General features: G+C 45.1%; 2 protein-coding genes across 5 annotated transcripts; both read left to right on the top strand.

Annotated features, from left to right (window-relative positions):
- The first annotated feature begins 2631 nt into the window (after window positions 1–2631).
- slc25a16 (solute carrier family 25 member 16) lies at window positions 2632–8347 on the top strand. 4 transcript variants are annotated; one of them, XM_023822548.2, is made up of 10 exons: window positions 2632–2755; window positions 3670–3806; window positions 4218–4310; window positions 4418–4551; window positions 4682–4745; window positions 4841–4962; window positions 5190–5256; window positions 5352–5514; window positions 5742–5810; window positions 5906–8347. In XM_023822548.2, the coding sequence occupies exons 2-10, from the start codon at window positions 3713–3715 to the stop codon at window positions 6060–6062; spliced, it is 963 nt and encodes a 320-aa protein (XP_023678316.1). In that variant the 5' UTR covers window positions 2632–2755; window positions 3670–3712; the 3' UTR covers window positions 6063–8347. The 4 variants fall into 4 exon arrangements, with proteins under 4 accessions (XP_023678316.1, XP_023678318.1, XP_023678319.1 ...); XM_023822550.2 differs by lacking the exon at window positions 2632–2755 and adding an exon at window positions 2964–3113; XM_023822551.2 differs by lacking the exon at window positions 2632–2755 and adding an exon at window positions 2967–3165.
- Window positions 8348–8456: 109 nt separating this feature from the next.
- Window positions 8457–19178, top strand: alox5a (arachidonate 5-lipoxygenase a). The gene is made up of 14 exons (XM_023822546.2): window positions 8457–8736; window positions 11554–11752; window positions 11842–11923; window positions 12004–12126; window positions 12635–12741; window positions 13491–13663; window positions 13774–13920; window positions 14157–14360; window positions 14519–14605; window positions 14710–14888; window positions 16476–16597; window positions 16703–16803; window positions 17910–18080; window positions 18764–19178. Exons 1-14 carry the CDS (start codon window positions 8587–8589, stop codon window positions 18941–18943), a joined length of 2025 nt encoding a protein of 674 aa, XP_023678314.1. The 5' UTR covers window positions 8457–8586; the 3' UTR covers window positions 18944–19178.
- The last annotated feature ends 58 nt before the right edge of the window (window positions 19179–19236 follow it).

Below are 19236 nucleotides of genomic sequence, written 5' to 3'. Positions count from 1 at the left end.
TGTATGATGATTTGGATTGGAATATGGATTTTGTAATATTTATGAATTCAATACAATGTATGTGTGTGTATATATACACACACATTAATATGCTACTTAATTTGTTTAGCATAAGTTCATGTGGCCTGTATCATAAAATTGGATTTCTTGCTTAGCCGGGTGACATATTGGATTTGAGGTACCCCAGTTTAAATGGACTTTATCTTTGTTCACTTACATTTAAAGCAGGCTACTTGAAATCTGACAAATTATCTGGCTAAGCAAGAAATCCTGCTTAGTAATACAGGCCCCTGTTCTATTATTATATGTCACTGGCTGATTTAGGTATGGGTGACGTGGGCAGCTACCCAGGGTGGCTTCCGTCCAGGAACGGCCAGGGCACCTGCGCAAAAAAAAATTGGAATGGTGACATTTGTGTGATCGGTTTTCTATTGGTCATTTGAACGTCCCGTCAATGATATCATAACACTATGTGGGTCAGTTAACCTTGTTGGATTTGGCGTCCTGATTCTAGTTTGTGAGCTAGGCAGGCTACCACTCAGAAGTATGAGATGGGGAGGGGGGCAGAGCTAGGTTGACCTCAGATCACCACACTGGAAGACCGAGGTAGGGGGGACAGGGGAATCCATCAATTAGCGCACCTCTAACTATGTACACTACTAATGTAATTAATAAAATCAGTCAGACTATGAAGTGCTACTAAATGAACCACTATTCATTCACAATACTGTAAATATTTAGTTTTATGCACATACTGTTGTATCTTTTTAGGTTTTTGCAAAATCTTTCACAATAATATAAAGCCTGTATGTACACCACCAAGGTGAATTGGTTTAGTCTTCACTCTTGGTTGCCAGTGTTGGGGGGATAGGTGATGCATTGATGCTCGAGTGCCAAATTAACACAAAAGGTTATGAAAAGGTCTAAGCCATCAGATGCCCCATTTAGAAAAAAAGAGTAAAGAATAAGAGGAGAAACGTGTAAAAGATAAAGATCTGTTTATGAGCATATTGTGCAATGAAATTAAATAAGCTAGTATAATACCTATATCTTTGTTAGCCAATAGGATATTTTTAAAAAATCATTTATTTTTCATTTTTAAAAATTTATATACAACAGTTACTTTACATTTGCCTTTGCTACTTCTTTTTGATATTTATGAATCTTTTGTATAGGTTTTTATATTTATTTACAGTCATTTTAAATGTTATCATTATTTATTTGTATCATTCCAAATGTCTTAATAAAATGGCTCTGAAGGGGGGGGGGGGTCACCCAGGGTGTCTTACAATATAGATCTGCCACTGTTGTGTGTTATTGTGCATCTGGGTATATGAATGTGAAAACAGTATTTACATCACTCTGAGGAGAAGGATTTTGTGTATTAGAAGAAAGAAATTTTGGTCGGGTAAAGATGTGGGGAAACCACTACATATATTCCTTAAGAATTTTTGATTCACATGCCTCAGGGACTTTATTTTAAAGTATGTTTTGTGAATCCGTTTTGTTTGTGCTATTAAAGAAATTATGAGTTATAGGCTACTGGATGTGCGTTAAAAACCCTACACCACTGATTTACCTGGCCACAGCATTTACAATGGGGGAATGGGGGTACAGATTAAGCTGCTCGAGGCTGTGGTGAGGTTACATTTAACATTTAATGGCATCAACCTGGAGAAAATATTGTTCATATCACTTTATATTCATTCCATTAATATCGGACCAAAAAATGAAACTACTCTTTCTTACAGCTTTGCAACTTTAACCACAGTGCCTTAAGTGGTGGCCTGAGGCTTATGGGAGGGTGATGGGTTAGGGACATTCAGTTAGGGAACATCAAATTACATTTCCTCAATTTCCATGGTGTGCTTTTATAAGGGCGGTGAAGGTCAGCAGCTTCTCCCCAAGTAGTTCACTTCCTCATAATCTGGATGCATGTGGTAAGGAAATAGTGACCGCAAGGTGCTGTTTGGAGTTAGTGGGACCTGACTGGTGAAGATGAGAGCAGACAGAAATGTGCCTCAGCAGCAAAGTAAGAATATGACAGGTTATAAAAAAACAAAAAACACTGCCGTCAGTGAAGATGCTCTGAAACATTTTTTTCTAACTTGCTATCTGTCAAACTGACCGGAGTAAGCTGCACACCTGCCCTTCCTAATGCCCCAGCAGCTAATCAGCAAAGCAGTGTACATCAGCCACTGGAATGTTATGAACAATTGTATTAGTTTCTGTAACATACCCCTTAATTTCCTCTTCTTTAGAAAAAAAGACCCTTAACATTAATATTTTTGGTGATATAAGGGGATACTTTTGGCTTTGTAAAGGCAGTTTAATAATACTTTAGTTAAATAAAATCACGACTAAGTAACATTTAGACTTATCTCATTATAAAATTACTTTCAAATTACATGAAAATTTATTTGGTACCAACCAAATGGCAGACCATTAGAGAAGGGGGTGTGAAGATTCCACCGGATTTAGGTTTATAGAATGCCTCAAACTTTGCCTCTGAACAACTGGCTTTCAACAACAGAGGTCTTTCAGTAATGCACATCTAAACAGGGCAGGGGAAACGTACAGTCTGTTTTCCTGTCTAACACAAGGACAGAAAACAGGAGAAACGTCCGGAAGTTTGTATGACGCGTTCAACATGCGCCGCAGCATACCGAGGCTTTGAAGGACACCAAGACGATATTGTATCCGCTGATCCAGAAACAGTATGTCTTTACTTCATAATGGGCAGTAATATTTGGAGGTACGTAAACTATTCTGATCCGACACATACAGACACGCGGTATTTGTAATAACAGTAAGAATTTTAGTCAGAACTCGAACGTCAGATTTGCGCAGCAAATGCACCGGCCCATTGTCTGTTTTCAATCTCGCGTGGATAGGCGTATTCCACGTTTTGTACCCCACCCTGACGTATCTACAGCATATAGAGATCGGCGGGACTGCCCAGTTGTCTCACAGTTGTGACGCTGCACCTTTGCCCGCCCCACGTGCTGTCATGAACTCTGTGTGAGGAAATAACGGCCATGCAGTCACCTTTTTCGGGATTGGAGTGTCTCCTCACGCTGAAGTGACCGTGTTTTGGGATCTCTTTGACAGCTGTGGGTGTACATATGACCTGCGTTTTTACAACATGTCGCGTTGCACGATAGGGTACTGACAGATGACCTTCCGCTTCTATTTAGCTAGTTACACCACGTACTAATACTCGATCTCTAATAATCTCGTGTTTTAACAACTTAGAAAATCGTAAGTATTTTGATCCTTGTTGCGTTTGCAGGTCCACGACCATCCGACGCCTCATTGACGTTACAGATACAGAGTAGAAACGGACATTTAAGCAGAGGACTTGCGACAGCTGTGAAACGCGGAGGAAGCTGTAGCGACCGGGATGACAGGGACTGACCATACCTTTGACTGACCTCAGCCTGCCGTTGCCTGTTTTATTGTCCTGTTCTCATGTGCCGTAGTAATACTTTATTAATCAGCTTTTTACTTTAGATAGATGTGCATCTGGAATAGATTGCATATAGACTTTTTCATGTTTTTGTGGCTCCCTAATGCTTTCATTAGTATTTTCTATGGTACGAATTCTGTGTGCACTTCGGGCTTCGGTCCTTCTTTAAACGCAACGTGATTGTGTTTCGCTGTGTTCAGATTTGCGGGAGGTATGGAAATGTCTGGATTCTAATTGGACAGCATGGTCACGGAGGCGGTTCCTGCGGCTGGCCCAGCGCCTATAGCCAATACCGGCCAGAGAGACTATTACTGGATTCGTTCGTTCTTAGCCGGAGGTAAGGTGGTCATTATGCCAAAGGGTTTAACCAATAACGTAGCGGAGAGTAATAATAATAATTATATTAATTATAGAGTAATTTAAATGCATAGGTCTGTTTATTGGGGGGGTAAATGAAGCCAAATGAAATTTTGTGGGGTACACACCCCCATTCCCTTGGTTGCTGTACCCCTGGGTTTAGCAATTTTAGCAATAATCTGTTCTGAAACAAAAGGACTTGTGTGGCAAATGGCATTGAAACTGCATTTACATAAGACGAACAATGGAAAATTCAGAAGCATGGTATGTTTACAAAACCATTAGTAGCTTTTCTGGGCAGAATATTAGGACTGCGGTATAATGGCCTCTCTGTGAGACTGTTAGGCCTGCCTGTACAGACCTGTGAAGACCTGCCTGTTTCCATTGCCAGGTGTTGCTGGATGCTGTGCCAAATCCAGCATCGCACCCCTCGACAGGGTGAAGATCCTCCTTCAAGCTCAGAATCCCCACTATAAGCATCTGGGTGAGTGAGGCAGGGCCGCCATGATAACCACAGTGCGCCAAACCGCTCGTTGCAGCAGCCTTGCGCTGCAGGCCAGCTTGTGAGGCTGCTTTCTTTGCCACCCTCAGGAGTGATGGCCACACTGCGTGCCGTGCCCAAAGAAGAGGGCTTCCTGGGCTTATACAAAGGCAATGGGGCCATGATGGTTAGAATATTCCCATATGGAGCCATCCAGTTCATGGCTTTCGATAATTATAAGAAGGTAAGTCAACGTGGTGGAGCAGAGATGTTTTAGATTTGTTACTGTTGAAGTGGATGCCTGATGGGTGTTTTAATGTATATTTGAACTGAAACGGAGGTGATGATTTTGTGCATGTGTCATCCTTGTTTAGCTGCTGAGCAAACGGCTGGGCATATCAGGACACATCCACCGGCTCATGGCCGGATCTATGGCCGGTAAGATAAAAATCTTACTTGTCACCTGCAGTTCCTCGTTCGGCCTGTAGTCTGCACCCTAGTCTAATCTATACCTCCACACACTGCCCCTGCAGGAATGACAGCAGTGATCTGCACCTATCCCTTGGATGTGGTGCGGGCCCGTCTGGCCTTCCAGGTGAAAGGAGAGCACCAGTACACTGGCATTTTCAACACCTTCCAGACCATATACCGGAAAGTAAGTCCAGTGCTGAAGGTGTGGGTCTGGGAGACACCTGGTTCTCTAGGCCAGTGTTTCTCAACATGCTCCTCGGGGATCCACAGACAGTCCACACTTTTTGCTCCCTTTTTTTGTCCTTGATTGGCTGGAGCTGGGAGGGTGCAAAAATGTGGACTGTCTGATTCCCCAGGACTGGGTTGAGAAACACTGTACTAGGCCACTCACATGTCGCTTTTCTCTGGAAGGAAGGGGGTGTGTCTGGCTTCTACCGGGGGCTGACTCCCACAATCATCGGCATGGCGCCATACGCAGGTCAGAGGCTACACTTGCTACTGTAATCTTAACAGGCCTGTATATTCGTTGTGGCTGCGGCAGCGACTCCCTGGCTGATTCCCCCTGTGTTGCAGGTTTCTCCTTCTTTACCTTCGGCACACTGAAGAGCTTGGGCCTGACTCACGCCCCGGAGCTGCTGGGCAAGCCCTCGTCGGACAACCCGGACGTGTTGGTGCTGAAGACCCACGTCAGCCTGCTCTGCGGAGGCGTGGCTGGAGCCATCGCTCAGACCGTGTCGTGAGTGTGCTCCCCAAAGCTGCATAGGGTGACCCACATAATAAGCCACACCCACTCCATGGCCACACCCACTCCACGGCCACACCCACAGCAGCAGAAAGTGACCTACATAAGCCACACCAACCACATGGCCATGTGCATTGCAGCACAGTGAGTTACATACATATCAAGCCACACCCACCCATGCAGGCCAATACAGCATGACATGGTGATCTGTTTACACCTAGATACCCGCTGGATGTGGCCCGCCGGCGGATGCAGCTGGGTGTAGTCCTGCCTGATGCTCAGTACTGCCGGTAAGTCAGGTTCTGCACGTGCCCAGAGTACAGTCTAGTGTTGTATCAGCGATCCCTCCAATGACTGTCGCCATCTTTCTTCCCCTTTATACCAGCACACTGACTCAAACGCTGAGTTACGTGTACCGGCAGTACGGCGTGAAGAGAGGCCTGTATCGCGGCCTGTCCCTGAATTACATCCGCTGCGTGCCTTCCCAGGCTGTAGCCTTCACCACCTATGAGTTTATGAGGCAGATCTTGCACCTCAACTAGCCTCCATTAGGTGGCGCTGCACAGCCTCAGGACCGAGGAACCCTGAGGGCCCCGACATCTCAGCCCCATCCCGCGCCGCTCTGCATGTGCTGCCCTGGCTATGGACACCACGATACCCGCTGCCATGCAAAATCAAGCAGGGCTGGCAGATGGGCGTATAGAGCTACGCATTTACCCATAATGCCTGTGAAGAGCCATGTGAGAACGTGACGGATGTCGAGTGCTGAGCTGGTCGGTGGCTGTTGAGGGTTATGTAGGTTTTCTATGACCTGTCCTATTTTACAAGAAGGATTCACTGTTATTTTTTTTTTTTACAAAGAGAAAAAGCCTTTTTCCACATGGAAACCAACTTTCCTTCCTCTCCCGAGTTTGTTTGTGGATATGCTGCCTTATTCTGTGTGCGTGTGGGTGGGACATGGCTGTAGTTACACAGACGGCCCTGAGTGACCATATAGGACCGAGCCGAGCTTGAATGTGGCTGATTCATTGATGCTGCTTGCGGTTAAGTTCCATCTTTCCATCTCCTTACAGTGATCAGTGACAGCAATTAGCTGTCAGTTAGTGATACGTATAAACACTCAAATTCTACATGCTTCTCTGCATCATTTTCAAAGACGCGGAGCAGGTTTGACTTCCCTTACATCAGCCCCACAACGGGGGGGCAACACTGGGGACAGGAAGCACTTTTTCATACTGCTGGACACTTTGCTACTGCGTCTAAGAGCAAACAAGCTGTTAATAAAGGAAGCTGCCTTTTAATCTGGTCGTGCAAAAAAACATCACCAGAGCTGTACAGAATAACCCGGAGACCTTACTATCTGGGGAGCATTTGTGGGATTTTGGCTGCCAAAACGCTGGCAGTGTAGAGAGCTGGTCATTTCAAAACTGCTTTTTAATTAGTCAGTGACTCAGCTTGTCCTCCAATCCCACATGAATAGCAGAGCAGGTATAATTAACAGTGTTACTGTGTCTTTCGTGTGGTTAATATGTAACTGTTTACGGTTTTGCATATGTAACTTCATGTGGGAGCCGAAGTGACCTGACCCTGCTGCTGTCTCACATCTAAATGGTCTTCAGGTCTCTCTGTATATGAGTGTGAAATGATGTAGGCAGACTGTGCTGAACCATTTTAAATCCATGCATCCGTCTGTCCATCCATCCATCCATCCATCCACTTATTCCAGTCAGGTATACGGGAACCTTTGTAAATATTTTCATAAGTATCTCATGTTGTTCAGAGCTCACAATGTGTTTCAGGGTCTGACTGATAACACCTTTGTTCACAACACTCTTTCTCTATCTCACTATTGCTTTACTGCTCTGCTGAGTCACTGTACTAGAAGCTTCTTCTCACTAGAAGTATTCAGGCTGGTTCCTGTTTCCCGTGCTGATAAACCTCATTAACCACAGCTTATGTGCGTTATGAACGCGTCTGCTTCATTTCTAACACCTCACACTAAATTTAACTACTGAAAGCATCGGAGGAGCTTTGCAAACCCAGCAGCTGAAGGGAATGAGCTGGGTCAGCTGCAGACTGTGTGCAGTCCGTGCCCGGCAGCCGCTTACTGACTCTCCTGCTTTGCATACATCTTCCTGTAGCCATGCTGTCAAACACTGGTTAATACTGTCCCTCATTTGGCTGGGAAATTTGTTATAAATGTAATTTTTGTTTCTTTGGTCAGGTGAGCACAAAGCCACTGTGTTTGCAAGCTTCACCATCTTTTTTTTTTAAATCCTACTCTGTATTTACTGTCATATTCTGCACAGGGGGTTTCTAAAAGCTGCTGTCTTGGGAAAAGATGGCCCTTTCAGATGCACACATAGTGCTGGACTGGTGTGGTCCAATCGTGAATTTTGATGAGTGCGGGGAGGGATCTCCATGATAGATTTTTTTTCAACCGGGGTGGTGGTTCCCCACAATATATTCTGCTGGCAGGTTTGCCAGTCTGGCTTTACACATGCTAGTCACGCACATGTAAGACGCACACGTGTGAGTGTGAGGCATTCGTGAACTCTTGTGTCATTCAGCATTTCGCCATTATGTAAGTGCATATCAAAAGAAATAGATACCTTTACTGGTTTTGCATCATTTTATCATGCGGGCAGGTGGAATGAATATCTTTGGTTGTTTGTGATATGATTTATAAAGATTTATAAAGAAGCGCACTTGTAAAAGTTCAGTCATGACGTTTTCTCTGTGATTCATAATATGTCTTTGATGTTACATTTAAATAATGTTTTAGTCAAATATCTCTAGAGTAACATTAAAAAAGTCAGTGGAGTGACCTTTGACCTCTTCTGTCATATTGTGTGTGTGTGTGGGGCACATGAGCATATTGCTGATCCTGTGAGTGATTATCTCCTTCCGCGAGACCACTTTGTTTACTCATTTGCTTAGTGTAGTCAGCGCGCAGAAAAAGAGAGTGATGTAAAAAGAGGAAGAGCCGCTCTTTCAAGAGAGGCTGCAGCCTTGAAGCAGAGAGTCTGAAGGAGCTCAGCTAAGGAGCAAGACACCCGCAGCGCCATGCCAAGCTACACCGTCACCGTGGCCACTGGGAGCCAGTGGTTTGCCGGGACTGACGACTATGTGTACATCACACTGGTGGGCACGGACAAAGAAAGCGAGAAGACCCTACTGGACAAACCACTGTATGATGACTTTGAACGAGGGGCGGTAAGCTTAAATTTCTTGGTAATAGTTGGAGACGGAAAAGCACCTACGACGTGCCATGCTTTGGGCCAGGAATGCATTTGTACTTCATCAATATATCTGACATTTTTATCCAAAACCACTAGCAAAAGTGTGCTTTGGGGATTTGAACTCTAATCTTTGCATTGGTAACACAGCACTTGTTGAGCTACCTCTGTGTTGCTTGCATCATATTTTACTGGCTTCTGATGGACCAGTTCAGGAATTAGACATGCTGCTCTCTCTACCTCCCTTCACCTACGTGTAAGAATATTAATATTCTCTTTTTTGAATCAATCAGTATCAGGAGAAAACTACATTTCATTTGAAGAGAACTTACCTTATTCACTATTTGTGCTATACTATTATACTGACCTTGTATGGTAAGAGTCTAACAGCAGAATCACCCCTTCTGCATGTCATAGAACTTCCCTTCATGCTGCAATATCCTTCCTGGAGTGAAATTAGCAACTTCACTCCAGGGTACTGGCATAATATCACTCAGAATATATACAAGCACAAATTCCCCACGGACTCTATGGCCTAACCTGATCCTAAGAATAAAACATTTCAAATATCATCCATCTGTCGAACCATCTAAGTCAGATCTGGGCATTTTTTTTTACTTGTGGTCATTAAAATAATAATGTTGTGAATCTTGGATTAGGCCCTCTGCATGCATGCTCTAACTGCTAATCCAGCTCTTGGTCACAGGGTTTAAATATGTTACTTAAAATGGTCTCTCCACTTGCTGTTCTCTCCCCGTCTGCTGATTCAGCTGTTTGTCGAGTATTTTTTTCTCTAACAATGGTGTAATTCAGCTACATGAATGTCATTTAAATCTGAAAGAACTGGATGCATGAGGGTGTAAATGGTCCTCATCACAGTGTGCTAACGTGTCAGTGCTTCTCTCCGTAATGAGTGCAGGAAGAGAGTGTTCACACTCTGTGGTACACTGTTCACAAGTGGCCATTTTGTGAGAAGAGTATGCTTCACTTGACGACTTGAATATTAAAGGTTACAGTGGAGTGAAATCGACCCAACAGAGTGGGGTAAATGTAGGGGAAAAGCAACCCAACGAAATGGGGTAATTGTAGGGGTAAGTGATCCAGCAAAGTGGGGTAATTGTAGGGGTAAGCGACCCAACAAAGTGGGGTAATTGTAGGGGAAAGCGACCAAACAAAGTGGGGTAATTGTAGGGGAAAGCGACCCAACAAAGTGGGATAATTGTAGGGGAAAGCGACCCAACAAAGTGGGGAATTGTAGTGGAAAGCGACCCAACAAAGTGGGGAATTGTAGGGGAAAGCGACCCAACAAAGTGGTGTAATTGTTGGGGTAAGTGGCCCAACAAAGTGGTATAATTATAGGGGGAATGCAACGCATGAATTGCTGCAGTTTATGGGCATGTGGCCTCAAAGCTCAGAGCCTGGAGCTCCCAGGGAGCGTATGTGCTCAGCAGTTGTGCCCTTGGCAGGACATTCCTGTCTGGAAGGGAGAAAGGGAAGGAAAAGAAGGGAAATTATGTGACTTCCTCAGCTGGTCTTGATTTGCTAAAGTCACAGCATGCAGCAGGAAGCTGGCTGAAATTGCACTCTGCATTTACACGATTCATATCTGGAAAGTGTGTCACGATGCAAAAAGTGGGTTGTGGGATCATTTTGAGTTGTGGCAAATCATTGCAAAAATATTTTGCAGTGTGGAATGCTCTCCCAGGTCATCAATTTTATCTCCAGCGCCCGCCTGCTCCCCCCAGCCCATTTTATGCATATTTGGATAATACATACAGTGCTGTGCAGTCAAAGAAAATTATGTTTACATGATCTTCATGTTGGTGTAAAACTATAGTATTTTCTCTGTCAAAGTTAAGCCATTTAGCCATTTCAAAACCTCTCCTAATCTCCTAAAGTCACCCCAGCATTTACTGCAATTGTCTAATGTATTTTATTTGACCACTACTTCACCTTATTTGGCTAATCAAAACCTCATTAAATCAATCAATCAATCAATCAATCAATCAATCAATCAACCAAGAGAGCTAATGGTGAAACTTAAGAAACACATGGCATGGCTAAGGTGCCCCTGAGGAGAGGTTTGGGACTGAAGTGGTGTTCATGTAGCCATCCAGCAAGATATCAGTAACTTTTTGGAGAACAGAAGAAATTCTTGCTTATTTTTGATCTTTTTCCTGTTATTTTTCTTGTGTGTTTTTCCATGTGAATGTATACTTTCTACCCAGATAAATTGCTTGAAACATTTTCTTTGACTGCCAAAGACACAGTACCATATATGGTTGAAAACTGAAAAATGTGGGTCCTGAGGCTAAATCAGCTGAGAACCACTGCATTAGAGGCACCTCCCTTTGAGTGGTTACTGACTAACTGCTGCAGTGTTTCAGTAGTAAAGGCAATATTATAATGATTGTCATTGACTGCAGCATTACGGAGTGTTACTCTGTATTATCACTAACAGATAGCTGTACATGTACATGAAAAAATGGCTCAAAAATAAACCTGTACTGCAGCTATACTGAACTACAGTATTATTACTGAGCTTCATTACTGCATGGGCAGAATTTTAGGCCTGTGCTACAGCATTACTGAACCGCAGTATTATTACTGAGCGTCACTACTGTGAGGGCAGCATTACAGAGGTGCATTATAGAGATACTGCACTACGGTATTATTACTGAGTTTCGCTATTAAGAGAATAGTATTACAGATCTGTATTGCAAAGCAAATGTTCTGTCTCAAACCCCCATAGAGAACAAATTCTGACCTCAGCTCATTGCTGTTGTTATCTAAGGTGGACTCGTACGAAGTGAACGTGAGCGAGAACCTTGGGGATATTGAGCTGGTGAAGATTGAGAAGCGGAAATACTGGATGCAGGATGACTGGTACTGCAGGTACATCACAGTGAAGACCCCTGAGGGCAACTATGTGGAGTTCCCCTGCTACCGATGGGTGACGGATGAAAAAGAGATCATTCTGCGTGACGGCCGTGGTAAGTTTCATAGAACAAACTAGCCATGTGGCCCTCATGCTCCTGCACGGGTTACCCACCCTGACCAATCCCCCTTTTTGTCCTACCAGCCCACCTGCCTCAGGAAGACAAGACCCGATTGGCCAAGCAGCACCGACGCAAAGAACTGGAATTCCGGCAGAAGGTGTACAGGTGGGTCATGACCAGGTGTGGCGTGAGAGAATCGTGTCATATAAGCATAGCTAAGACATTCCTTTCTGGTGTGTTCCTAGATGGAAGGAATGGCATCCTGGATTCCCAATGAGCATCGACGCCAACACACACAAGGAGCTGCCGCGCGACATACAGTTTGACAGCGAGAAGGGAGTGGACTTCATCCTGAACTACAGCAAGGCGTAAGCAAGGGGAGGAGGCAGCATGACGTAGATAGTCAGCACACACAGTGTTGGGGAAGTTGCTCGCAAAAGTAACCCATTAAAGACAGAAGTGGAAAGTTCAGATCCAGAAAGTACAAATCCAGACCAAGGTTTTGTTTCAACCAACCAGTTCAGTATAAAGTGTCACAGTCACAGAGTACTCAACTGGTTGGTTGAAACAAAACCTTGGTCTGGATTTGTACATTTTGGACCTGAACTTTCCACCTCTGTCTTTAATGGATTACCTTCATAAATACCTTCCCCAACACTGATCACACATACCATCTTCACCATCCACACTCACTGTCACTGTCTAGGAGTGACACGACCCCATGGCAGACACATGGTGACACAGGACTGCCAGACAGGTGGACAGAAAGCAGTAGTGAAAAGAGGATGAGAGGATGCTGGGGAGGGTGGTAACCCGCAGAGCCATTTGGGCCTGTCCTGCCTGCCTGTCCCACACGGATTTGCTTGTATGTCACAGGATCGAGAATCTCTACGTCAATCGCTTCATGCACATGTTCCAGTCGTCGTGGAATGACTTCGCAGACTTTGAGCGCATCTTCGTGAGAATCAGCAACACCATTTCAGGTTGGCTGTTTGTCAGTAGTGTTCAGTATAAGGGTGGATGTGCATGCTCCTGAGTATGGGGCCGGGGGGGGCAGTGGTCCTGGTGCTTCAGATTCACCATGGCTGCCCTGGAACTACAGTCCCGCTGCAGCAGCCAGGTAGACGTGCATAGTGGTGCCAAAATAAGCAGGGACACAACCCATCCTAAGTATTACCTGTCACCAGGCTGAGGTCCGGAAAGTGTTTCTGCTGTCTCTCACTGAGATTACTAAATACTTAATTGATATCTACAATTTAACATTTGCTCTTCATTTAAGCACCTTGCATTTTATTTGATCTGCGTTGCACATCTCTGGTCTTTCAATATCTATGACATTATTTTGTTCACAGTTGACCACCATGCATTTCACAACAGGTTATAGTCTGACCTTCCTGCATTCCTTGAATGTAGAAATAACTCAGACCAGCAGTTGCCTCGGAATGTGTGTAAAGATCACCCCCCCCCCCCACCAGCCCCTGTTTTCAGGAACCCGATCACCGCCCCCCCCCCCCCCCCCCAGCTAGCTGCAGTCATAACTGTCACCTTTTATGGATGGTGCTTTAAAAAACAAAAATGGCTTCTCCTATGGCTTTGACGCAGTGGCTTCTCCTATGGCTTTGACGCAGTGGCTTCTCCTATGGCTTTGACGCAGTGGCTTCTCCTATGGCTTTGACGCAGTGGCTTCTTCTATGGCTTTGACGCAGTGGCTTTCTTCTCTGCTTCGTGACAGAGTATGTGATGCACCACTGGCAGGAAGACTTCATGTTCGGCTATCAGTACCTGAATGGCTGCAACCCGGTCATGATTCAGAAGTGCACCCAGCTTCCAGACAAGTTCCCGGTCACCAATGCCATGGTGGAGGAGTGCTTGGAGCGGGACCTCACTCTGGAGGAGGAGCTGAAGGTGACAGCCGGAGGTTCTGGGTCACACATGGGCTGATCTTCATGCTGATGTGCTGTAGATATGAAAGTCCATGCGGCTAACAAGTGGGCCCAATATTCTGCTGCACCCAGGCAGGTAACATATACATCGCCGACTACGAAATGATGGAGGGAGTCTCGGCAAACGCTACAGACCCCTGCACCCTACAGTACCTGGCCGCGCCCATCTGCCTGCTTTACAAGAACATGCAGAACAAGGTCCTCCCCATCGCCATTCAGGTCCGTCTCCATCACTCTGACATGTTAACATGAGCAACATGCAGAATCAAGGGCGTAGGTTTAGTTTCAACACTGGTAGGGAGCAAATCAGTCTTGAATCCCCCCATCCCCTTCAACACACTTGGCACTCTGGTATTATTGGTAGAAACATGCTCCTACCATCCATACCCAAATCTATGTCATTGCAAAGAGTTCATTACTATGAATGCTAAGGCCATGTGTCCTCTTTGCTTCAGCTGGGCCAGACCCCTGGAGAGGATAACCCCATCTTCCTCCCCACCGATGAGAAGTATGACTGGCTGTTAGCCAAGATCTGGGTGCGCTCGTCCGACTTCCACGTGCACCAGACGGTGACACACCTGCTACGCACGCACCTGATCTCGGAGGTGTTCGGCATCGCCATGTTTCGCCAACTCCCTGCCGTGCACCCCGTCTTCAAGGTGCACTATGGATGGTTCGCCACTAGTGACATCAAAATACACAGAACTTGATGTTTTCATTTTATGATCCGGTCCTGACCAATCAGGAGCACAGATGCTATGGGTGGGTACTGAACGTGGCATATACGTGTGATGGACTTTGTTTCTGTTCTTCACAGCTGCTTATCCCCCACATCCGCTTCACGATCGCTATCAACACTAAAGCCAGAGAACAGCTCATCTGTGAATGTGGCCTCTTCGACAAGGTGGCTTGATTCCCACCAAGTTAAAATCTGCTCTGGGTTTTCTATCTGCTGATTGGTCAGCTACTCCAGCTTATGGATTTGTCCCGCCCACTTCTGATCTTCAGGCTAATGGCACCGGTGGTGGCGGCCATGTGCAGCTGGTGCAGAAGGCAATGAAGTCCTTCACATACAAATCCCTCTGCTTCCCTGAGATCATCAAATCTCGCGGACTGGACAGTCAGGAGGAGCTGCCGTATTACTTTTATCGAGATGATGGCCTTAAAGTTTGGGAGGCAGTTAAAAGGTAAGAGGTCAGTGGTCAGGGGTTAGAGGTCAACACACTTTAGAGAGCATTATGTGCAGCATGCCGATCTTTAGATATGTACTATGTAATATGTATGAGGGTAGCTTGCAACTTCAGCCACCAGTGTGTCTCCAAAATGTTTTTTGTGTTCGAAGTGTTTACAGATGACATCCTTTAAAGTAGGGTTACAACTGTTGAGTATTTTCATATTTGAAAATTCGGTTTTTGCACATTACTGCTGACATTTTGAAGATGCTCCCATACTTAGGGGCAGTGCCAGGAGTGCCTTCTTGACTCGTACCTGCCATCTTTCCCGTTTACTTATTTGTGTTATGTATGTTTTACTTACGAGAAGAGTTGTAGTATAGTTGGATCGATGCCAAAATTTTGATTTCGGTACCAATACCAGCTTTGGTACTTTGGTATCAATACCAAATCAATACTGAATATTGTAAAACATTTCCATTTAAATTATAAAAGGCTTCGAAATAAACAGGTTTATTGATGAATTAGAGTGGGGTGTGAGTGTGCCCTGTGATGGGTTGGCGCCCTATTCTGGGTTGTTCCCTGCCTCTGGGTTAGGCTCCGGACCCCCCGCGACCCTGAATGGGATAAGCAGTTTCAGAAAATGGATGGATGAATGGATTAATGAATTAAACCAACAGCAATAGCCTACAACATAGTTTTGACATTATCACTGAAATATGCATAGATTAATGAAACATTCAATGCATAGATTGTGATACTTGGTCTCATCTGTTACAGAACCTCATAGGTAGTAAACTCATGTCTGGTTTATATTTCTGTATGTTCTGTTGTTCTTTTAGCATAGTCTAATTCTTTGTCACTCATGATAAGGATATGAATGAACTTGCATCTAGGCTAAACATGATTTTAAATAGAAACATGAAACGTAATAACCACTAAATTACATCACTGTCGTGCATTGTACATCTGTTATCATGCAAACCTAATCACCTTTAAACCCCTCATATATATCAGGCTGAGTGAGACACAGATGCATGGCACGGTTAGACATTCACATTCTGGAGCTGCCAGGTCTGCAGATTCACCCTCATCGTTCGCTTTAAAACCAAAATAACCCATATCTCACGTCTGCTGCCTTGCTTATCGGCGGACGGTGGGCAACAGTGGTTTCCATCTTTCATCTATGTAGCTTCTACACACAAGAGATGCATGAAATCAGTGTGACTGTGATCCTCCCCAAGGTGCAGATTCGGAACATCCGCTATGCAGCGTAACTTGTTTGATGTGTGCAATAGCAATGTACAGCATATATTCGTCAAATATCGAAATTTGCAGAATGATTTTATTTTATCTACCATTTTAAATGATATTGGTATATCAAACAAGATTAGGCGGTGGTCTGATTATGAGCCACACATGAATTTTGGTTATTAACAAGTTATTCAGATGCAGATGATATTTTGAATACTAGTTGTGGCACTACTTGAAAGTTAGGCATACCTCTACACCAGGTGCTTACAGACACCAGTGTTAAAGCTTGGGTTTAAAGAGTTCCACCACTTCAACTGGAGTGACTGTCCCCGCCTCTGTGGTCTGTAGCTTTGTGTCGGACATAGTGGACATCTACTACAGTAACGACCAGGCCGTGCAGGGTGACGAGGAGATCCAGGCATTCGTGAAGGACGTGTGCAGCTTCGGCATGCAGGACCAAGACTGCTGCGGTGAGTCCAGATTGGGGGGGGGGAGGATGTCATGCTACCTTCCTGGAACCCGGGTACACCGTGTCACTCTGCTCATGGCCATCCACCAATACCTCGTCCCTACAGAGTTCCCCAAGTCCCTGCAGACCAAGGAGCAGCTGGTGGAGTACCTCACCGTGGTGATCTTCACCGCCTCTGCCCAGCATGCCAGCATCAACTTTGGCCAGGTAGGAGATGGGCTGATTCCAGGGCTGAGCTGTTACCTCCATCCCCAGTCTAGCATGAGCTACTAGACTAGCATGTCCACACAGGAAGCAAAATGAAGGTGAACTGACTGTTGGAGCATAAAGAGAAGTCAGCATGGTGCCGTGCTCGAGCGCTATTTCATGCTCTTTGTAACAGGAAATACTCTCCCCTACTGAGTGCCTCCCCACGGATATTTTTAGACATCCTTAGCAGCCATGAAGACACATTTCCTCAGGCTGGTTTTTTGTAAACTTGCATAGTTTTTATACCAAAAACCAGGGGTTACTTGGACGGTGTACTCACTTTACGCAGTGCCGTCAGCCTTGCGACCCTTCAGTCTGAAATGGACTCGTGGGTTTATGGGCATGACCTGCTGCTCCCAAATCCTTAACCTTTAACCTTTCTGACTGAAGGAATTACTGTGTGTTGGATCCCAATGTCGGCACAAGAAGCATGACAATCTTATGCAGAATTCAGCAGAACAAATGGCACGTTGCACATACACTACCAGTCAAAAGTTTGGACGCACCTTCTCATTCAATGGTTTTCCTTTATTTTTATTGTTTTATACAAAGTAGATTAATATTGAAGACTTCAAAACAGTGAAGCAACACATGTGGAATTATGCAATAAATAAGTGTTAAACCAAAATTTGTTTTATATTTTAGATTCTTCAAAGTAGCCACCTTTTGTGTTGATGACAGCCTTGCACACTCTTGGCATTCTCTCAGTCAGATTCACGAGGTATTGACCGGGAATATAAATATAATATAATAGTTTACTTATTAATGTACTATGTAGAAAACAATAAAAATAAAGAAAAAACATTGAATGAGAAGGTGTGTCCAAACTTTTGACAGTGTATTAGAGAAACATAATGCTGCATGTCTCCACAAGCTACAGCCCCCAAAGAGACCAAATTCAATGTGAAAATGAGAATGCTGAACCTCGGGGGGGGGGGGGGGGGGCAATGCTTGTTTATGCTCTGTGTATGCTCTGTGTATCTATGTGAGAAAGGTAGAGTCTTCATATGAGCCTCTTCTGCATGTAGGAGTGCCAGTGAACTGACTTGTCCCGTTTGCCCCAGTACGACTGGTGCTCCTGGATCCCAAACTCGCCACCCACAATGCGGAAGCCCCCGCCAACAAACAAGGGGGAGGTCACACTGAAGTTCATCATTGAAAGTCTCCCTGACCGCGGCCGTTCCTGCTGGCACCTGGGTGCAGTGTGGGCGCTCAGCCAGTTCCAGGAAAATGAGGTGAGTTAACAAGGAGAGCCTGACACACAAACACGCTCAGGATAATCCCAGGGACAAACACGGGCACCTGGGGGACAATCTCAGGGATGAAAAATACACTCACATGGGGGACAATCCCAGGGACAAACACGGGCACCTGGGGGACAATCTCAGGGATGAAAAATACACTCACATGGGGGACAATCCCAGGGACAAACACGGGCACCTGGGGGACAATCTCAGGGATGAAAAATACACTCACATGGGGGACAATCTCAGGGACAAACACGGGCACCTGGGGGACAATCTCAGGGATGAAAAATACACTCACATGGGGGACAATCCCAGGGACAAACACGGGCACCTGGGGGACAATCTCAGGGATGAAAAATACACTCACATGGGGGACAATCTCAGGGACAAACACGGGCACCTGGGGGACAATCTCAGGGATGAAAAATACACTCACATGGGGGACAATCTCAGGGACAAACACGGGCACCTGGGGGACAATCTCAGGGATGAAAAATACACTCACATGGGGGACAATCTCAGGGACAAACACGGGCACCTGGGGGACAATCTCAGGGATGAAAAATACACTCACATGGGGGACAATCTCAGGGACAAACACGGGCACCTGGGCACCTAGCTCAGTGACAAAATCGTAATACATACTTGTAATATTTCCTGTATTTTTCTAGCTCTTTCTGGGAATGTACCCTGATGAACACTTCATTGAGAAGCAACCCAAGGCGGCCATGGAGAAGTTCCGTACAAAGCTGAACGAAATTTCCTGCCTCGTTAAGAGCCGGAACGAAGGAAAGAAGCTGCCGTACTATTACCTGTCCCCGGACCGCATCCCCAACAGTGTAGCTGTCTAGCCGGGTATCACCTGCCATAGATAAATGTGTCAGAGTCAGGATTAGTGGCAGACTGTAATCAGAGTATTACCATGTGTGTATGTATATGTGTGTCCCAAGGCAAGTTCGCATTTTACAAATTAAGCTTAATATCAGCTACAGCTACATTTTTTATAGATTTTTATAGAAAGGATATTGTGAAACGCAGCTGCAAGATCACAGAAAGTGTAACAGTAAATAATGGTTCACTAAGGAAGCGTTGTGTAATGAGACTGTTTCTGTGTGGCGTTGTGTTCCGGGCATGACGGGCAGCC

This window comes from Paramormyrops kingsleyae, chromosome 3, assembly GCF_048594095.1.
Source record: "Paramormyrops kingsleyae isolate MSU_618 chromosome 3, PKINGS_0.4, whole genome shotgun sequence".
Classification (NCBI taxonomy): Eukaryota; Metazoa; Chordata; class Actinopteri; order Osteoglossiformes; family Mormyridae; genus Paramormyrops; species Paramormyrops kingsleyae.
This window is presented reverse-complemented; position numbering and strand designations above follow the sequence as displayed.